A 22,785-nucleotide genomic window follows, 5' to 3' on the forward strand; every position below is an offset into this window, starting at 1 on the left:
TATTTAAACTAAGTTAATCAACAGGAGTTAACATAATAAATAAACCATAATTAACTTTTGAGCATCTAAGGAGAACTATTTCTTACTGAGAGGCAATATTTAGATTTTTTTTACATAAAACATAAAAATAAAAGTGCTCATGGCAATTGAATTAAAACATGCTTATGTTCAACTGTGTCTGATTTTTATCCTTTGTCATATACCAATTCCAAGCATCTTGTCCGTCTAGATCCACAAATTTCTGCCAGTGACGAGATACTGTACATCAAAGACTTGGAATGATTTTCATGTTCCTGAAAATAAAACCTGCTGTGATCCTTCTGAGAAAATAAAACCTGCTGTGATCCTTCTGAGAATATTGCCGAGATCAGAAAAAAGGCAAGTTCATTAGCCATTAGAAAGGGACAACCGGAACCGGTTGAAAATTCTAACTGTACATTTACATTCTCCCATTATATAGCGTAGCTTGTGCAAATATTAATTTGCTGTGCTAACTAAATTAAATTGCAACAAAAGGTTGAGTTTCATACAAATGTAAAATGAGATTTAAACACACAGATGGCGCAAAAATCATGAAGCAGGCATTCTTTATTCTACTAGCATCAGGCCTTTACAAACATGGAGGGAAATTAAGGTTAAACTATGAAAACAGCATATTTACAAGGAATTAAGCCTGTCGTTCACATCAGATTGAAGAAATCTTTTGTCCCTCATTTCACGGAAGCGCTGCTGCTAGAGGTCCTCTTACAGTGACCTGCAATTCCTCTCCATTTAAAAATATTTCATATACTTTATCATCTGGAAAAAAGTTAGATCAAGTACACCTTAACTTGCTAATGATTTAGTCCTATATCATAAATATAGATCCTTTCTCACAGAATAGTATAGCCCAGAATGTGCTCCTACATTCCAAGCAAGCTGTTTCTTAGCCATTTTGGATTGGAAAAGGCAAAGAATCATTTTTGTTGAAAAAATGCAATACTTTGCAAGGATTTTGATTAAAGTATCCACTTTTCAAAGAAATAGTTTTAGACCTTCAGCACAACTTAAGAACAAAAAGTACTGCGTCAGTTAAATAACTTGTGATGATCATTTTAACCTGCACTTGCATCAATTATTTAAGCATAACTGTATCAATATTGATGTTAATCTAACCAGAGCCCAAAGTCTGATTAAACCCAAACACACCAATAAAAAAGTACCTATACCAATAACAGGTACCCAAAAGGTATTAAATAAATAGTTAGGACTGGTAAGTATATTATAATGTAAATTATGGCTCCTGTTGTGGACATCGACTGTTAATTTCAATAAACAAACCAGTAAAATGAAAAGTATATCAGCTGTTGCAAAATGTTAATAGCAGCTGAAGATTTTTTTTACATCCAGAAAAATAGGTTGTGGGTTTAAGTATGGTCATTGTAACAATTTCTCAATTAATATTGAGAAAAACCCTGCAGGCTTTTAAATTGCAAAAGAAAACAGAGTGAAATGAGAACATTTGCTAAGAAAAATATGCTACAAACAAATCAAAAAATCTTTTGACATAGAACAGGGCAAATTTGTGAAGTTTACACCATGTCTAACAAGACTAAGTGAAATAACTAATATGCTGCACAATAAAATGTCTATTGATGTTATTTATATGGAGTATAATAAGCCATTCTATAACATTCCACAACATGGAATTAACATTGGATTTGGATGCAATTTGCCATGGGTACAGAATTGATTAGAAGGTAGGAGACAGAGTAGGAGACAGAGTAGGAATATTGCACATGTACTCGAATTGGAAGAATACAATGAGATATTTTTGCTGGGGCCTCAGACTTTCAGTGTTTTAAATGACCTAAATGGAAGCAAGCACCATATATACATAAGTAAACAGTGTAGCTAGGAGCAAAATATTTCAAAAGAATATTAATAGCTTGCACAAGTGTGAAAAACTGTGGCGAGTGAAGTTAGATCTAAAACATCAGTATTTTCTTCATTGCAGAAAGCTAGGAACTGTGACAGCACAGAGATTTAAGGACTCAAAACAGAAATTGCTAAAATGCTAGTGGACAGGTAAAAAAAAAAAATCAAAATACGCCATGAATATTGGTCCTACAGGGAGTTGAAATCGAAAGGGATAGAAGTCACGTTAATTACATTATGCATTGTGCAGATTCCATTTTAAAATCAAACACAGAAGGCTGGACAAACTCAACAGGTCTGGCATCATTTGTGGAGAGAGAAACAGTCTGGAATGACTGTTCTTCAGAAGAGACATATTGCATTTGAAACATTAACTGTTTCTCTCTCCACAGATGGTGCCAGATGGGCTGAGTTTTCTCAGCCTTCTGAGCTGGTTTCACATTTCCAGTACCTGCAATATTTTGCCTTTATTCCATTTTAGAACACTACTTTCAGTTCTGAGTACCAGCGGCCTTAGAAAGTGTGGTGAAAAATTAACAGAATAATATGGAATGAAAAGACCAATTCACATGCCATCAAGATATGCGAATCAGGGAGCAGAGACTAAGGAAAAAATGGTGGTAATCATAAGATGTAGGAACAGAAGTAGACCATTCAATGAGATCTTGGCTGATCTGATAATCCTCAACTCCACTTCCCTGTTTTTTTTCATAATCCTGGATTCCCTTGTTAATTAAAAATATGTCCATCTGAGCACATGAATGCACTTAACAACCCAGCCTCAACAGCAATCTGAAGTGAACAATTCCACAGATTCACTACTTTTAGAGAATTATTCATGTTTTAAATGGGTGTATACTCATTCTGAGATTACGCACTCCAGACATAGACTCTCACACAAGGTGGGAAAAAAACTTTCTGTATCTACTATCGAATCCCATTAAGAATACTGTACATTTAAATAAGGTAGCCTCTTGTTCTTCCAAATTACAGTGGGTACAAACCCAATCTACTCAAACTCTCCTCAGAAGGCATTCCCTACATATCGAGGAACAACCTAGTGAACATTCTCTGGACTGCCTCCAATGACAGCATCTCTTTCCACAGTTAAGGGGCCCGAAAAAGTACACAGTATGCCAATGCCTTTTACAGTTTTACCAAACCTCTCTACTTTTAAACTCCAGTCCTCTTGAAATAAAACATTTTATTTTCCTTCCTTATAACCTGCTGAAATTGGATGCTAGCTGTTTGTGATTCATGCATGAGGCTCCCAAATCCCTCTGATCTGTAGCTTTCTGCATTCTTTCTCCATTTAAATAATATTCAACTCCTCTATTCTTCCTCATAGTCTCAAAGTACAACTTCCCATTATATTCCATCTGCCAAGTTTATGCCCACTCGCTTAACCGGTCTATTTTCCTCTGCAAACTGTCATTCATACCTGTTGTCTCCCACTTATTTTTGTGTTATTTATAAACTTAGCAATGATACACTTTTCTTATCCAAGTCATTTATCTTGTAAATAAATGTGGCCCCAGCACCAAAAGCAGTGGTATTCCACTAGTTAGACTGCCATTTTTAAAATGTCTCCTTATCCCAATTCTTCCATCACTTAGCTAATCCTCAACCCATGCTAATATACTACATCCAACACCATCTTAAGTATCTTATCTAAATAGTTTAAAGTGTAGTGCCTTAAGCTATGCTGACTCTGCTTAGTTATATTATGTATTTCCAAATGTTCTGCTATTACATCCTTTATAACATTTCCCCAATAACACTTGAATATAACTGGTCATAAATCTGGAGAAAGCTCATGACCATCTACCTAGAGAGGAAGAGTAGAGATCTGCTAGAATTCACAGAGTTCTTCTGAATTACTTGTAATTACTGCAGGACATGTATAAAGAGTGCCAGACAAGTGTAAGAAGCAGTGTGGTGACAGTGAGTGTTTCAAAAGCCCAAAGCTGGATTGCAGCAAGAACTGGCACGGAGCCCATTCCTAAATGATTTTGAGCTATGTGATGGGAATGATGAGAACATGATTGAGTTTCTAGAGAACTGGAGAAAGTACCACATATGCTCGAGTAAAAAAGTCGATCTCGTGTAAAAGTCAACCATGTACTTTTGGCCAGAAAATCTGGGATTTCCCATATATCTCATGTAAAAGTCGACCCTACTTCTTCACAGATAACAGATCAACATTTTTGAGCCAAGGCATTATCCTGTACACAAATGTTACAATAAGGAAATTTTTTTTGTGCTATTGTGTTTTGATGTACAATTCACATTAATTTAGCACGCAAGTTTAAGATGCAGCAGGTCAGTGTCAGGTGACAACCTCCCTTTATCTACATAAAAACCAAAACAACTGCGGATGCTGTAAATCAGGAACAAAAACAAAGTTGCTGGAAAAGCTTAGCAGGTCTGGTAGCATCTGTGTTTTTCCCTTCAGAGTTAACGTTTCAGGTCTGGTGACCCTTCCTCAATTCTAAGGGAGGGTCACCGGACCCGAAACGTTAACTCTTTTTTCCTTCACAGATGCTGCCAGACCTGCTGAGCTTTTCCAGCAACTTTGTTTTTGTCCCTTTGTGTACAGCTCAGCTGAGCTCAGTTCCCCTATAATGCTTGCAGAATACAGTCATATACCTAGTTGAGGTTTTGAAATTTTTTCATCATTTTGTGTAAAAATGCCATCCAGAAAAAGCAAAAATTTTACAGCAATGTTTAAACTGAAAGTTACTGAAGTCGTAGAGAAGACAAATAACTGCATAGCAGATCAAGAATTGTGTTTCAAAGAAACTTGACAGACTGGAGAAAGATATCAAACCAATTTCAGACAATGCCAAAACGAAAGTGTGCCAAAGAGAGGTAAACCTAGCAAGTAGCCGCTGCAATTGCAGAAAAAAGTTGGAGTGGGTACTTGAAAATCATCAGAATGGAAAGTGTATTAGTTGTGAAGTCATTTGAAACTATGCATGAAACAAATCAAAGGAGGATGGAATTTCACATTTTAAGGCAAGTGCTGGATGGTGCACAAGGTTCATGAGAAGGCATGACTTACTATTTCAGCAGAGAACTAAGATGCATAAAAGCTGCCTGCTGAACCGGATATTACAGTTTCAGCAGTTTGTAATCAGAAACTGGCAGAAAAAAAGCTAATTAAGATGTCAATTAATTTTAATTTGTTTAAGATGTACCACATAATTGTAATTTATAGCCATATTTTCTATGTATAAATAAAAGCTTACTAATTCATTTTACTACTATTGTCTTTATCCAGTAATTACTGTAATTCACTTTTTCCTTTATTTACTTACAGATCAATTGGGCTTCTGGTAATGATACAGCATTTTGGACTGTAGCATGAATTTCAGCCTCTCAAATGTCATTGTCAACCCCATAAATTTACTCAAAGTCTAAAAAATTCAACTTTTACACGAGTACACACAGTATTTTAAGGCAGCATCTTTAAGGACTGATAGTTTGAGTGTAGGTAGGAGGATCAGAGTGAAAATGTAAAAATTATGGCATGAGTCATTGGTGGCAGAAGTGCAGAAATGGAAATCAGGAAATGGATCAGCTCTGGTTGGAGTAAATAGAAGTGCATGTTTTAATTTTAAGCAATAGTTTCCTATCACAAAAGGATGACTCCAAGATAATTTATAAGTCAGAAACTTCAGTGACGTCAGGAGCAGCAGAACTGGATTCTAATGAGATGCAAATACTAAGACTAATGTGTGGAGTGATAGAAAGGAAAAGATCAGAAATCAGTATATTAGGGGTTTAGTGAAGATGGTGGAAACATTGAAGTAGTTGAGAATGGTGTGGTAATATGTTGTGAAGACAGGGAGGATAAATGATGAGGCAAGAGATGGAAACAAAGACTACCAGAAAGAAGAAGAGGAAGGCCTATGACCAGATGAATGCATGCACACAATAGGGTTGAAAGAAGGCCGAGAGACTGGGAGAAGGTGAAGTGTGGTGGCACCAAATAAAAGCAGCTTGAAAAGAGAATGGTACAGGGACAAAATGATTTATGAGAGCAGGTCACATAGCCAAGGCTTATATTCCATTTACTGTGCACAGTTAAGTGATCTGATTGAACTGTTTAAGATGTTTAAGAGTTGATAGGGTCGATGGAGAGGAACTGTTCCCTCAGATGGAGGAGTCTAGCACAAGTGAACATATCCCTAAAATTAGAGATATGTGTTACGATGGGGTAATATCAGAAGCATTTCTTCACATATGGTAAACTAGGAATCAAATTCTCCCTCCTACATGAAAAGCTAATGAGTATCTCAAAAACAATCATGTAGTTCAGATTTATTTTTGCTCAACAAAATGGTCAGCCATATCCCTAATATTTTTAGCGGGAAATTGTGTTAAGTTGCCAAATAAAGTATTAAAAAGTGTTATGGATTAACACATTATCCAATTCTACAATTGGAAATAGACAAACCAAAACAGCCTACATTTATACATACTTGACACATTAGCAGTAGCCTAGTTACAGTTGACAGATCTATTACAATTTTGTTTTATAAAAACTCAAGTGAAGAATGAACAAAAAGCAAAACACAAACATGAGAATAAACTCATGATAGAAACGTATGTATATCATCTTGTACAGAACTCGTATATTAAGATCGCACTCATTTGCCTGATATGTACATATCGTAACAGGTTTTGACATCACTGATCAGTTGAAACATAGTCTTCCCTTTCTATGCCATTAATACATCCCAGGTATGATTTTTCATTTGCATGCATAATGCTTTTTTCCTTTCACTATCCAACATTTCCTTCGGAAAATGAGGTCTACTTTTACTGCTAACAAAATTATTAGAAGTCACTCCTTGAGCTGACTCACAAGTTAGTATGATTAATGCAGTAAGGCCAACTCCTTGATTTTGTTTGTAGTTCCAGATTAGCCTAGTGGGCTGCATCAGTGCTATAATTACTCTATAACTCTAATTAATCCATGCCTAGTACTTTTTTTAAAAAAAAAATCAAGGGAAAGCTGATGTGCACCATCTCCCAAGATTGTCATTCAGACTTGTATCTTTATTGGTGTTGATACAGTTCCCAGATCATATTACCCACCCTGTACATCTGTACTATTATTGTATTCATTTTCCTTCTGCCCATATATGTGAATACTATTGGGCTGTCAGAATAATTTTGGTGATTTTAAACACAAACTCCTGATGAATGTGATTTTCTATGTGTATTATATCACTGCACTAGTAGTTTCCTTATGAAGACCTTTATACACAGACCACAATATAAAACACACAACCAATTTATTATTAAATAAGTAGAAAGATAAAAGTAATAGCAATTATTTACGTTTTGGAAACAAATCTACCCCATCATGCAACAAATTGTGGATAATTTTCAAAACAGGTGAATTCCAGCTTAATAAGCCTTTCTTTACAAGTAATTCAGAATCCGTTCCTCAAACTGTTTTCATATACAAACAGGTTCACACTCATTGCCTGTGTAACGTGCAGAATGCAAGTGATGGGTTACTCTCCATGTAGCAGGTTTAAAGGAAAATAAACATGGTGAGTATAAAATTCTAATACTGCATCTTTGCTCATCAAACATACTTGATAAAACCTTTGATGATGGATATGGAACTTTTGAAATCAACTGTTTTGTCAAACCATATTTCTCATAAGCCATAATGCAAATGGTTAAATTTAGTCCCAAAATTACCACATTTTTTCAGTAAAGAAACATAATGGCTGTAAATGCATGGTGGTAAGATAATGGGTATGGAATACAGTACTTTGCTGTTGCAGAGTATGGAAGATAAAAGGCTAATGTTCAAACTGAAGCAATTCATTCCATGAAGTCCTCAGTGTACTCTTCATTCCAAGTGAATGCTCATGTTGCCAGTTAATACTCTTCTGGCTCCTGAGTCAGTTCTTCACCCTGAACCTGAACTTCATCTGGCACGGCAAATCCTTCCTGCAATTTAAAAATAAATATATTAATACAAAGTATTTCTACATAATATCATAAATAAATTGTAAAAACCATACATACATCGGTAGCATATAGCACATCCATAAGTCGCTGAACAAGGTCAATATTCTCCTGCCCATGTTCTTGGCAAATCAATTCAATTTCTCTCAGTTTTCCAAAGTAGAAGTCCCTCTCCTTCTCAACTCCTTCCAGTGCGAGTTTTAATGAACTCACCTGCTCAGTTGGGAAAACAAGAATTAGTCAAAAATTGTATTGCGAAGAGTCACAGGAATGTTCAACTGCAAGTAGAAACCTTCTTGAAAAGTATTCCAACTAATTATCAAGACTTATTCAGTATTACTAAAATTAAAGAAGTTTGCTGTTGCCACATCAGGAGCCAACAAATCTCTCCAGAAAGTGAATTAAAACATTTCACCATCATGATTGAATTTCCAGTATACAAGAACCCAAAAGATTGAATGTATTACAACATATATTGTGGATTCAAAAGGAGATAAGTTTCACTCTCCAGGTTTGTATTGCTACCCAGAGATGTAGTATCACAATCCATTCTAGCCTCTGTGCTAGCATGTTACCCAGATTAAGCTCATATGAAGATACTCAGCATGTCATGCAGCATCCATGGAGAGAAACCGAGGATTGAAATTCCATTGAGATTATTGGAAAATTTTCACTGCAATGCTTATAGTGTGAGAAAACTCAATATATCTTACCAAAACCCCAACTTTAATTACCTACTACATGCCTACAGCCATCATGTCCAATTTTCTCCCCATCCTAAAAACATCACAGTACATCCAGATGGGCATTCACACTCCAAAGCTGCCCTGCTCACTAACAGGCAGAATCAGAACATGGCCGTGAAAGAGGCGCTGCATTTCTCTGACAGGGACCTGGTGGATAGGTGAAGAACAGTTCCTCTTCCCAGGGAACTGGCAGAGGAGGCCACATCACCAGACACTGCCAGCCTGGTTTGAAGTCACCTAGGTCAGTGACTCCAGGATGCAGAGGAATGGCCAGTAGTTCAGAAAGAATACATACAACCTTTCCTGCTCCTTCAGGGTAAGTGTCACACTCTTATCGCTACCATTGCGCCTTCCACCCCGAAATGCCCCATTACCCTCAGTGTTGCTTGCAATGCATTCTCTAACCGCTCTCTCTCCCATGCCACTAATCTTGCATGTTTTCCATGCTGACACCTTAATTCATCAGAACACTTCACTACCTTTTCCCCGCATGCAAACTAATTGTCATCCAGTCATTCTCTCCTTTTTTTCTCCTCATTACAGGAGAAGACAGTCCATAACCAGCAGAGAGCCTGAATGGGTGGGGCAGGTTCCCTTCAATGTCTTCACCCCTATGAGAGACTCTTGGCCCTCACAGAAGACCAGACCACAACTGCAGGGGTGCCAAGAACAATTACCACCCTACATGCCACTCCCACTCTCCAGTTATTACTCTCAATCATTGAGCAACACATCCAACTACTGGCCACATCATCTCTTACATGTTCTGCTAGCCTCCCAACATCTGCAGAGAAGCAGAAAGTCCTCCAGGACCCGAGGATGAGTGTATGGAGGCCTCGGAGAAGAAATAGCAAGGCTGCCTCCTGCACTGCTCACCAGTCCAGATACAGACACCTCAACTTAGGCATAGCAAGTGGAGGTTTATACTTTGTGAGCACCTCATCATGAGAGCTCCACAGCTAGCTGCAGAAGAAAAATCCCAGAGAACTAGCACTCCCACACTGCTGCAGACCAGCCCCAGTAGTAGATGATCCTGTGATTATGGCAATCAGGGAATTCATCCAAATGCACATTAGAGCAGCAGCAGCATACAGATATATGGGATTCAACGCCCTCATTGGCTGCATCGCTCTGACTGTCTGCCTCCATGAACGGGCTGGTGGCTGCCACGGAGAGCCAGGTCCAGCTACTTGGTCTGCTGGAAAATCATGAACACTTTCACTCCATCATCCCAGACACTGGTCCCGAGGACTGAAGACATGGCAACAAGGGACAGGGAACCTTGACCAAAATTCTTGACCCCTCCTCACATGGAGACAGGTTAGTGACAGGAGGTGGCAGCTTGCACTCAAGACAGTGCAGAGGACAAGCAATCCATTTCCACCCTGTCCAACCATTGGAAGTTCAAACCAAGAAGGGTCAACACTGTCTCACTCATCTAGACAAGTTTTCCCCAGGGGTCATCCCACCAAACCTCCAAAGCAGAAGGGTACTACATTACAGCAGGTTCCCCCCCTCCCCCCCCCCCCCACCCCAGCTGCAGAACAAGGGAGTGCACTGAGACATAGTGGGAGGGTGAGAAATAAGGAAATATACCACAGGCATTTTGGTGCTATGGCTGAAGGTAGTCTTTTTGTAAATAAAAAATGTACAAAAATGTTGATGTGGATGCGATAGCAACATTTTAGAGGCACTTAGACAAACATGAACAGGCAGGGGAATAGACAGATACAGACCATGTGCAGGCAGATGGGCCTAGTTTAGAATGGCATCATGGTCAGCACAGACATGGTGAGCCAAAGGGCCTGTTCCTATACTGTACCATTCTACGTTCTATGGGTGAAGCCCCCTTCACAGGTCAAGTCACTTATCCCGTCCACTGTGCGGTCTCAGCCTTTTCTTCTCATCGTGCCGGAATCAAAAAGGCACAATGCAAAGCAACACCGAGTGATCAGCTGCGAGCACTTCCAGCCTCAGCCTGACCCAAATTGGTGAGCCCCCAGATATTCACATCCCTTTGATATTAGCCAATTCATAGGATTCATACTTCCTAATGTCCCAACTCAACCCTACTATATTTGGCTTTACCTGCCTACCATTCCTGCACAGACTTTCAGCATTGTACCTTCTCCCCACAGAAGCCCGGATGCTTCTTACTGTGGATCACCTCCAGCATTACACCCTTTCCAGCCTTCAAAATTCAGCTGACCCCTTCACAACTATACTGCACCTTTGTCCAAAGTGTGCAGCTCCCAGTTCCAAAGATTAAACTGCCAAGGTCCACAATAATGGCCATACTTGCTGACCCACCTTCTTCCCCCTTAGGTTCTGTGGGCTGACCCAACAGATTGACCATGGCCCAACATATCTTCCTGACTGCATTAGTCCTATGCTCCCAAACTTGCTGCAATGGCCCGACTGTAACCCACTCTGTAGATTGTAGAGGCACAGACTTCCTGTCTAAGATCACCCCCCTGACCAGATGCATGACTGTGACCAATGTCCTCAACAGGTATGGGAGACTTCCCTTAACTTACTATGCCCAAACCCCCTGACTGACAGGTGGCTCAATGGACTTCAGTGATAACGACTTCCCTTAGGAGTTAAATACATGGCTCTCTGCTTACTACACATTTAGTGCATTTGCTGTGTAAGCTAATGGCATGGGAAGCAGATGTGAAATTGATGTAGCACCCTGCCATTGAGCAAGATGTGCACCCACTAGACTGAGGGCTACTGACAACAACGCATGCTGCCCATTTCTGCAACTTCGCTGATGGACGTAGCAAGGGAGGGATACTATGAGCAAGTGAGTAGGTACTAATAGAGTTAGTGCCAAAAAAGCAAGCAAACAACCCCGAGATGCAGCCCAGCACAGTTTGCAAGCCAAATGCCTGTCCCAACCGCAGTGTTGCAATGCAAGTGGCTGGGACACCCTGCACTGGACTACCAGTATGCCGTGCCCAGTGCATAATGCAAGTGCCTGGATGGTCATCTAAGGAAGAAGAGTGTGTTCAGGTAGTGCCTGGGAATAACGCCCCAAGATGTTGTTCATGTCCAATACGGTGGTAGTTTAGAGCAGGCAGCGAACTGAATCTGCCAGGTACATGTTCTGGTCTCCTTAAGTTTTCCTGATGTCTAGTTTGTTGACAAGTTTGGTAAGGTGGCAGTCTGAATATTAATAAGGTGCCTTGTCATGTTAAAACAGTGTTTAACAAGGGTCACTCTCCATCAACTGGCAGCTTGCTGCTGCATAGCAAGAATCACCTGTGAATCAAGCGAGTTGATCTCTAGGTCAAGCTAGGCATTGCCACTTTGTCACCTGATTCTGTCACACATCTTGCCATAGCCCATGTCGCTCCCTATAAGATTCCACTCAGAGTTACTTAACATTTCAGGTCTGAGACTGGGTCAGTAATTCTGATGAAAGGTTACAGACTTGAAAAGATAACTCTAGTTTTCTATTCATAAATGCAGCCTGACCTGCTGAGTATTTCTAACATCTGTAGTATTTTGCTTTTGTTTTGTATGAAATTATTGGGCACTCTTCTTAACCAAAGCAGTAGCCAGAGTGTCATGACAGTGTTACCAACATTCTACTATCACAAAGTTGGTCTATTCAATTTTATTCAATGAAGAGAATAGCAAAGAGTTAGCTCCCAACTATCTTCCAAAATATGTTTGGCATAACAGGATTTAAGAAATCAAGTGGTATACCTTACAATGCTACATAAAAGAAATCATCTCTGCACCTTGGTGGTTGTTGTTTATTTATCCAGCATAAGCAGCAATTTTGAGAGTGAAAAATTTAAATAAAAACATTTGTAGCTGTTTTCTACTGACCTGATCATTGGTTTACAAAGATGCAGAAGTAACAGTGATTGACACTTAATCAAAATATGCATAATGCATGCACACCAAGTACAACTCCATACCTTGTAAGCCATTGTCTCAAATAAGAGCATGTCACTCACCTCACCACCCCAGATAACCAAAGGATCAACTTGTACACGGCTATCCTAGATCTCCTGCAATTCTGTGGTCTAGAAAGCCAACCTCTTGTGACATGTCTGTCCAGGCAAATTGTGTGATGTAACATTACCATCTTAACATTATCCGAGTAATTTTAGATTATACGTAACCATTACTGCATTTGGTGGTCAGGTTAAGCAACCAAGTACTTTGTTTTACAAATTTCTGGAGTGCTGGTTAAAACTCATTTTGCTGATGTGTGTTCAATTACTAGGAAGTATTCAAAAGCAGATCAGTATACCTACTCTATTTTCATACAGAATCTTAGTTATGCCTCACACTTATGGAGTTAAATATACTGACCAACTCCAGTTTGGAGGTGGGAATTAGTTCTATGCAAGTTATTCTGTCTTAATGCCTTAATTAGGGCTGCTTATAAATATAGAAAGAATCACAACAATTTTGAGGGGGGAGCAAATGTAAATGTTATGTAATCTACTGCTTGTGTCTTTTATTGCAATATTTCATTAATTCAGTACTTTTTAAAATGCCACAGAAAGTCATGCCAAAGAAGTCATTGACCAAGACCTACTTAATGAATTTGTTACCTTAAAAGATATAAATAATGGCGTTAGCAAATACAGCTTTGAGGAAGAAAATAAATTGCCTGTTTGACCCGTTTACAACTATTATCCAGCAGCTTCAAAGATCAAAACTGGCACTACAGCACAAAAATAAAGTTGACAGATCAAACTTAAAATCTACAAAGAAAATATATTGAAGATTAAACACCTATTACCAACTTTTACTTCAATAAAACTGTTTATCATCTGGCTCAAAATTGGCTTTATCTGTAGATTACACAGCCCCAATCACACCAACTACAGATTGTACAAAAAGATCATGTCTCAATAGATCATGTCATAGACTTAGAACAGGGTCTAAGGCAGAAGAGATCATGATCAATCCGAAAGTTGACAGGTGGTGGCTATGACAGATAGCCGTAGTCCTGCTAACGAACTGCTAGTCTGAATACATCTGAAGTCTGACAAGAGAAATGTAAAGAGGAAAAAGCATCCACTACCTCATCAACAAAAATCAACAAAAAAAAAAAAAAAAAAAAAAAAAAACACCCTTAACCATGAATTTATGCTCATCAGGACTAGACTTCAGCTACACTTTGATAGTACTCATCATTTCCGAATAGATAATTACTAGAAAGTTTAGACTTACTACCACATACCTGCTCATTCAATTGTGCAATATGTGATTCTGCATCACCACCACTTTTTGCTCCTGGTGCCTTTCTAGCTTGAGCTGAAGTTGGCCTAGATGGTGTTGACGCTGATTTAGGAGATGGAGTGCTTTTTGAAGCAGCAGCACCTACCATTTGGGCACAAATTGAACCACCTGAACAACTTTTTTTAAAGTTAATGTAAATTATGATAAACAAGTCACACTTTCATGCAGCTTTATATGCTCTGTAATCTGGAGAGCAATGATAGAAATTCAGTCTTCATTTAACTTGATGAGGAATTAAAAAGTATCCAAGTTACAACTAGTGTTAAAGAACCAAAATCTTAGCACTCAGTTTAAATATGAAAACTTGGACATTCTTGCAAATTGACATACATGTTTAACTACTTTTTTCATAGGGAACAGTTGAAAAATCAGAAGCAAAACAACTGCATGGAAGGTGCTTTAAATGTTACCCAGTCATGTGAGGAGGCTTTCAATTATTTTCAGAGGTTTTCACCTATGACATTGGAAATTGCTTTGTAAAATTTAAGTGGAAATAATATTAGTTACAGCTGCAGATTATAAAAAAATTAAAACGTTTTCAAATCAAAATTAACTCTTCTACAAACTATTTAAACAGCATAGAGTCGATGGATGAAGTGAACCAAGTGTTGATCTAATCAGTTTTGATATCTTTAACATTATGTAGCTGAGAAATACATTAATCTGGTTTCCTCAGTTGTCATTAGGAGGCTCTCTGAATGACCTTATATCACTCAGGAAGAAAAAATATAGCTTTTTTGTTTAACCCTGAACGCTCATTAAAAAATGGCAACTGCTTGGTGGCAACTTGCAATTCTTAGTGACATTTGGTAGAAAGTTGCATTTAACTGTATACTTCTAATCTTTTAATGCAACATGTGCATTAAAATTGTGCGATCAGTAAATTCAGAGGATAGCTTTTCTCAATTTTGTGCTCTACAAGCTTTCTTAGTACATAAAAGATAACATTACTGTATAATTAGCAATTTTGGTTGATAACTTGTTAAACATTTAACATTTGCAAAAAATTGCACATGAAATGAATGTAAAGTTAGTCACTAGATGGAAAGCTAGCAGAATCAGAAGCCAATTCCGAGCTAACGGTCAAAAGAGAAGGGGAAGAAATATGGCATATACAAGATAAAATTCATCAATTGCATTAAGGATAAGTAAGTAGAAAAGATCTAGTGGTTTACCATTCACATTCCAGGAATAATTCTATTACAAGAGACTACAGAAGTAAGGAACTGTCAACTTAGGATTTGGGGAAAATTTAGTGCAATTGTATCAAACTGCATAGTTTAATATTAAAAAAGGCACAAGAGCATTAATCCATATGCTATGTTACAAATTTATTGAGGTCAAATGCAGATTTACTAACTTAATTGCCACGACACTTCATCTAACCATCCATGGCTTCATTAAAGTCAAATTCATTATGAAGGAAATTTATTGGATAACCACAAAAATTGTGACAGAACTCATTTTGCTCTCTTTACTTCAGACACACAACATTTGCATGTCAAACAGCTGTTCAAGATCAAGCCGATTGGAAACACTTCAAAGCTGCTGCAGTGCTACATACTAAGAAATTGGCTGGAGGTTCCGAGTTGCACTGGTTATCTCCCATCTACTCACTAAGAATGGCACTGGATTACTCAAATAATCTTTTGCCGCACCCTGAAAATGTCTCCTACGTGCTCCCTTTTACATCCAACAATTTGATCCAACAGAAGAACTATCCTAAAGAAAAACTGGTATAATCTTGAAACATTTCCCATTAATTGTCCAAGCACATCAAGAAAACACACAAGCAGGTAGCTATTAATAATATATCTTCCAGAGTCCCAAGCTTGAATCTCTCCAATTGGGTTCCAACCTCTGACAGAACCAAAATAATCCTTAAATTTACAAATGACAGCCTGTAGGACCGGCCTTATCCTCTTCGATCTGTCCGTAGCCTTTCACATTATTGAACACAATGTCCTTATCAAACAGCTTTTTACGTGGATGGGACTGCAAACACCTTTGCTTCTACCTAATCATAGCAGAGAATCACCTGCAACGACTTCTCTTACTGCTCTCACATTGCATTATTGCTGTCATCTCCCAAGGATCTATCTTTACCACCATTTTTCTCAACTACACGCTGCTACTCAGTGATATAATCTTAAAACACAGCATCAATTTTCACATGTACAGTGACAACACCCAGGCCTAACACTACCACCCATCTTAACTCCCCACCATTTTTAAATTATCAGACTGGTTGCTTGACATTAGGTACTAGATGAGCAGAAATTTCTTCCAATATAAGAAAGAACATAGTCATAGTTTTTGTCATGGGAATAAAGGCAATGTTCCATAGTCATCAGCTCCATCTTTCTTCCTGGAACTGTCAAAGACTCAAAATCAGATAGACAGTTCACAACTTTGGTGCCAGATGTGACTCTAAAATAAGCTTCAAACACAGATCCACACCATCATTAAGAGCATGTAGTTAAAACCTACACAACACTGCCCGAGTTCCCACCTGCCTCAGCTGATCACTTGCCAAAACCCTCACTTTTTGCTTTTAAAAGGTAAATGTTCCATCAGATGTCTGGTTGATCACTGGCATTTTATCTTAAATAACTTGGTTATCGAAAAACTTTGCTGTCTGTAGCCTAACTTGCATGATGCTCACCTGCCACTCCTGTGCTGATCAATTTATGTTGGTTAAGCAATGCCTTAATTTCCAACTTCTCATTCTTGTTTTCAAGTTCAGTATCTTCAACCCTCACATCCCCTCCTACCCGAAAACCTTCCGAAATATCTGTGCTTCTCTAATTTTGGTCTCTGGTGCATCTCCCCATTTTAATTGCAGCTCAAAAAGGGTAGCAGTGTCTTCAGCTGCTAATCTTTGGAATTCACTCCCAACTCTCTCCACCTCTCTTTCTTCTTTTAAGACACTCTTAAGTCTACTTTGCTGACTACATACGTGACTATCTGCCTGATACCACCTCAGGTAGCCTAGTGTTGAGTTGTAATTCATAATGTTCCTGTTAAGTACCTGCTCTGGGACATTTTAATCACATTTAAAAAAGGTGCTCCATAAATACTGTAAATGAATGAACACTCCTACAGTTGGAGGTCAATTTTAAAGATCAGGCTTTCGTTAGCACCTTTTTTCCCCCTATACTGGAATGGAAAGAGAGCAGGAAAAAACCTACACAAAATAAAAGGCATACAAGAAATTAATCTACAAGATGAAGAACACAAGTAGTTCAGCAATATTTACTGGCGGGAGGAAGTTGAAGTCTAAGTAGGCAATGTCACAGGGGCAGAAGATGGTGGCCTCTCTCATGGATCTTATGTGAAACACAAAGTTAAGTTCAAGACTGAAATGAACTGCAAAATCGCCCACCACAAGGCTCATTCTGAGCCGGCAATAAAACAAATTAATGCTGAAAATGTGCATGTTGTCAAGAATAAAACAGTTTGTTTCAGCAATTGCTACAGGATTTCTGACTCATCCATTTTTTTACAATTTTGATAACAGCAGAGGGATAACAGTAATAACTGTACTTGTACTTGTGCATACAGACCCTCCGTTTGCAGAAGATATCATTGAGAGCCACCACAATGCTGATGAACTGTGGATACCTGGGATACGGAGTTGAACTGAATGATTATTACAGAAAAGCTGAAATTAGGAAAAGACTGAACATTGTTATCAAGATGGCATGAGCAAAAGAACAAGCAGAGGTGATAGTATATGTGTATTTTACAGTTTGTCATATTTACAAACACTGAATACACTTACCTGCACTTGGAGAGCTGACTGCCTTCTTTGGCAAATTAAAAATCTGTTCACCAGGATTAGGTGGTGGAATAGCATCTTGACCTTGTCGAGCAAGCACAGGATCATATTCTTTACCATCGTAATTTGCATCAAAAAACTTTTTGAACCACTGAATGAATTCTAAGTTATCCTGAAAGCGACCTTTAACCAACCGCTCTACTGGAATAACCTAAATAAAAATAAATGCACAATTTTATTTAATGGCATGTGCATATAATCTAATCAAAGCCAGGAAAAATAGGACTACGTGAAATAACTAAATCCATACGCAAGATTGTGGAGGATACACAAAATGAAAATGAGCACAATAATCATATAGCAAAAATTCAAAAAATTTCACAATTGGAATAAACCAAGATATAGCTTCACACACTTGATTTCATCTTACAAATAAACAAAACGATTCTGGTCAGGCACATGTCAAAAATTTAAACTATAAAAAAAAGGGACAAAAAAGAAGAATATGAAAGAATGCAAGGTCAAGTTTGCAGAAAACGATGACATTTCAACACAAAAACAACATTTACGTACGTCAGTGATGAGACTTCAAATGGACATCAACCTCTGTTAAGCTCTTGAGAGATCACAAAGAAATTTGAAAAATGCATATTCTTTCTTTGCTTTGATGGGAAGTTGCTTTACCATGACATTGCAAAGAATTTATTTTTCAGAATAGCGTGCAGAACAAAATTACAAAAATTAATTTGTTGTTGTATGCTGCACGTATGCATGTGTTTTCCACATTTAATTTCTGGATTCCCAAATGCAAGATATCATAATGAAATGACGTCAGTATTGATTTCGAACAAGGAGGCACTTCCCCACACAACTGGATACTTCCCAAAATGTGCCGCAGTTCTGCTTTGCCCTAGGTAAAGCCAGTACATGTACAATCATGTCAGTTCCATAATGAGCATAAACCAGTAGCTCTTACAAATAATTTCCATCCCTTAAGTACTGAACTTTGTGACAAGATAAAATAATGCAAACAGCGCTCAAAGAACATGTAAAATCTCTCAAAGGGCAGATTGCCAAGATTCTTGGTTTTTGGTGAGCAAGAGAAGGTTCAAAGTTGGATAGTCAAGTAAAGGATTAAATACTGGAGTATTGTCTTTATTACTGGACAGCCAAAAAGCCTTTTTCAGTCTTTTCTGCCATGTCAGTCACAAATATGCAAAGCAGTACCAGTTGAGCCTCCAGTCAATACTCATAACCTGAATACAATTAATTCCTAATTTATAACAATTAAAAGAATGCAAGAAGAAACCACTGGATTGCTTTGAAGTTGGCTCAGCTGAAGCCCAGTAAACACTCTGGAGGTTGTCTGCATTCGTAGGTGGTGTTCAGAGTGTTCGGTCACTCAGCATCCAATCGTTTGATTTGAGGGGGAGGGGAAGAAGGAAACAGACAGTTTCATCTTTCCCTTATTTCACTCAGTTCTCTTGCCCCTCATTGGGCAGGTAGGGAGTTGCCAATCACTTGTCACCAGGGCCTCTTTGATCCTCTAGGTAGGCCTTGAAGCATTACCAGGAGTATTCTCTACTTTCAGTGGCACTTCCATCAATGTTGTTAACTCCTTGTTGGCCAATTGTTCTAAGGGGCAGGATTTCCATCCCACCCACCAGATGTCTTAATCGTGTTGGAGCCTCAACATTGCTCGGTTACGTGCTTAAGTGTACTAAAATTGCACTGGGCTGCCTGCAGAGATATAATGTGGCACTCTCTCCAACTGTTACAGTTTGGGGTGGGGTGGGGGTAGGCAGCAGCGGCAGAGGCAGAGGCAGAGGCAAACTTATGTCATGGGAACTAATCTCTATCCAAAGTATCCCTGTCCATAACAGTTTCGAAAATGAGAGGTGATCTTACGAGAATGCAAGGATCCTTTATGCTGAACACGTTTCCTCTTGAGGGACAAGCCAGAATTAGAGTGCACTGTTTAAAAATGACAGCATGCCCAGCCTTACTCTATTTGAGTGCCCAATTATTGGCCAGTGAAGGTCCACTTTCTGCCGTCCTCAATTTTGAGGATGGCAGGAGCATTTCAGGGGTAGGCAGAAGTCAAACAGCTCACCTTGCTCAGGCAAAAAAAGGCCATGGTGTCCACCTCACCAACATCTTCCTAGGGTATTCCTCCACCCCTGGCTTCTCTAGTGCCTCCCCGGTGCCAGAGCCAAGGACAGTCTCGGAGAAGGTGCAGAATATTCTCCGAAGGGAGAATGACCAGCAGGAAGTAGTTGTATACCTTGGTACCAACAACACAGGAAGAGAAAGGGATGAGGTTCTGAAGGGAGAATATGGGAAACTGGGCAGAAGGTTAAAAAGTAGGTCCTCTAGGGTAGTAATATCTGGATTACTCAATGGCATGAGGTGGTGACAGTAGGAATAGGAGGATAAAGCAGATTAATGTGTGGCTGAGGAATTGGTGCAGGGGGCAGGGATTTGCATTTTTGAATCATTGAAATTTCTTCTGGAGTAGAGGTGATCTGTTTCAGGAGGACAGTTTGCACCTGAATTGGAAGGGGGCCAATATCCAGGAGGGGAAATTTGTTAGTGCTACTCAGGAGGCAACCCAGAGAGTGAGAGAGAGAGAGAACGAAAAGAAGTCTGAGGCTTGCTCAGTTGACAAAAGGAACAAGTCAAGGCAGACAGCAGCAAAGCAGAGAACAAAAAGTGAAACTAAACTGCATTTATTTCAATGCAAGAGGCCTGACAGATCAGGCAGATGAACTCAGGGTATGGTTGGAAACATGGGACTGGGATTACAGAAATGTGGCTCTGGGAAGGGCAGGACTGGCACCTAAACGTTCCAGAGTATAGAGGCTTTGGCAGGATAGAAAGGAGGCGGGGGAACAAGACAGGAGGGGAGTGGGATTTCTGGTTAGGGATAACATTACAGCTAGGAGTACATTCAGTGAAGAAATAATCACCTGACTGGGATTATGCTATAGGCACCCTCCTCCACCCCCACCTCGCCCCCTATAAACAGTCTGCAGGAAATGGAGAAGCAAATACGTAAGGAGGTTTCAGGCAACTTTCAGAAATTTTAAGATACTAATGGTAGGGGATTTTAACGTTCCAAACACTAGGTCAGTCCCAGTTTATGTTAAGTGTTTGGACGGAAAGAAATTTAAAGTGCGTACAAGAGAATTTTCTTATTCAATATGTAAACGTACCCACTAGGGAAGGAGCAAAACTTGACCTTCTCTTGGGAAATAAGACAGGGCAAGTAATTGAGGCATCAGTGGGAGGAGCACTTTGGGGCCAGTAATCAACATTCTGTTAGCTTTAAAATAGTTGTGGAAAAAAGATAGACCTGATATAAAAGTTCTAAATTGGTGTTGATGGTATTTTGATGGTATTAGGCAAGAACATTCAAAGGTCAATTACACGGGGCTATGTGTAGGTAAAAACGGCATTTGGAAAGTAGGAGGCCTTCAAAAATGATAGAGAGTCCAGAAGCAGTATGTTCCTATTAGTGTGAACAGCAAGGCTGATAGGTGTAGGGAATGCTGAATGATTAGTAAATGCCTCGATGAGTATAAGGATAGTCGGAGTATACTCAAAAGGGAAAAGGGAAATGAAGAGAGCAAAAAGGAGACATGAAATAGCTTTGGCAGATAAGGTTAAGAGAATCCAAAGAGATTTTACAAATATATCATTGGCAAAAAAGAGTAACTGGAGAGAGAATGGGGCCCCTTAAAGATCAACAAGGCTAGCTCTTTATGGAACCGCAAGAGATGGGTTAGATACTGAATAAGTAGTTTGCGTTGGTATTTAGTGTGCAGAAGGATGTGGAATCTAGAGACCTTGGGGAAATAAACAGCAATATCTTGAAAAGCGCCCATATTACAGAGAAGGTGCTTGATGACTTAAAATGCATCCAAGGTGGAACTGAGTTGGGATGAAAATCATGTCTCTATCCAATTAACACTCCTTTAAGCGTTAAATAGCTGTGGGGCTGCCACTCATTGTTAAGTATGGCAGGGCATCCAAAGCATCTGAAAAACCATATCTATGATTTCCCAGAAACTAGTTATTGAAGAATGATTTATGAACATAACAATTTATTCTTAATTCACTGACAATGCATGAACACTCCCCCACCTCCCAAGTACAATTTCAACATCAAAGCAATGTTCCACGGCAATGAAAAATCCAAGCCTTAACTATAGTCTAGATAACTTCAAACCATTACTTACTTTATCAACATTCATTCTCTTAAATGATGCCTGTAGCAGTTTGAAATTGTGTATGTACTCATGTTCCAATTTAGCCTGGAATTTTACTTTCTTCAAACTAATACAGCCCGAGAATAACATATCCATAAACTGGCAATATGCTGCACCTGAAACAAAAACAAAAATTGGAATGAACAAGCTTCATGATGCCGCTTAAAATGTTTGTCAGAGAATAGCACTGATGGTCTCAGAATGGACCATTTCAGCATTTTCCAGTTGTATGGAATGTAGCAGACAAAATAACATACTCAATAAATGGCAATAAATAAGATACAAAAGGTCAAAATGATTGCAATTGTAAAGGATAACCTACACCCCTCTCAGGCTCAGGAGTGTTTCTTTTCTAAGTAATGCAGTTAATTTCCCCCCCATGAATAATTCTATGTCACTCACCTTGCTCATTCAACATGTTATATTAGAGTTTTTTTGTTTAGCAGATGCATTTATTCACAGATTTAAGCAAGACATGTGCAAGATGTATGCAATTTCAGATATTATTTTTAAAGTTTAAGTCATGGGACACATCCTCCAAAAACCATCTCCAGGTATTTAAAATGCAGTTCAAAACTTAAGTTTAAATGCTCATATGTGAGAACCTAAGATCTTTCATAAAGTTAGGTGAACCTTATTTAGTCAGTTTCTCATTGTTGTGATGTTTGTCATTAAAGCAATTCCACAAGAGCAACTGATGAATCAATGAAGAACAAATTGCATCCAGGGGTACAGAAATGCCGATCAAATGGTAAACAAAGGCCTGGCCAAATTATTAAAAGTATTCTTGTCAATTAAA

The 22,785-nt window shown here is 38.8% G+C and overlaps 1 protein-coding gene across 2 annotated transcripts in view; it reads right to left on the reverse strand.

The window, feature by feature from the left end:
- Positions 1-570: 570 nt before the first annotated feature.
- mapre2 (microtubule-associated protein, RP/EB family, member 2) overlaps positions 571-22,785 on the reverse strand; it is an 87,359-nt gene continuing 65,144 nt past the window's right edge. For both annotated transcript variants that reach the window (XM_020531140.2, XM_048595455.1), the window contains exons 3-7: positions 21,957-22,102; positions 17,719-17,926; positions 13,876-14,015; positions 7,975-8,127; positions 571-7,896 (exon numbers count right to left, since the gene is read on the reverse strand). In XM_020531140.2, the coding sequence (XP_020386729.1) occupies positions 7,825-7,896; positions 7,975-8,127; positions 13,876-14,015; positions 17,719-17,926; positions 21,957-22,102 (719 nt within the window). In that variant the 3' untranslated portion in view covers positions 571-7,824. The remainder of the gene's footprint in view (positions 7,897-7,974; positions 8,128-13,875; positions 14,016-17,718; positions 17,927-21,956; positions 22,103-22,785) is intronic.

The sequence above is a fragment of the Rhincodon typus genome, chromosome 4, assembly GCF_021869965.1.
Source record: "Rhincodon typus isolate 14 chromosome 4, sRhiTyp1.1, whole genome shotgun sequence".
Lineage (NCBI taxonomy): Eukaryota > Metazoa > Chordata > Chondrichthyes > Orectolobiformes > Rhincodontidae > Rhincodon > Rhincodon typus.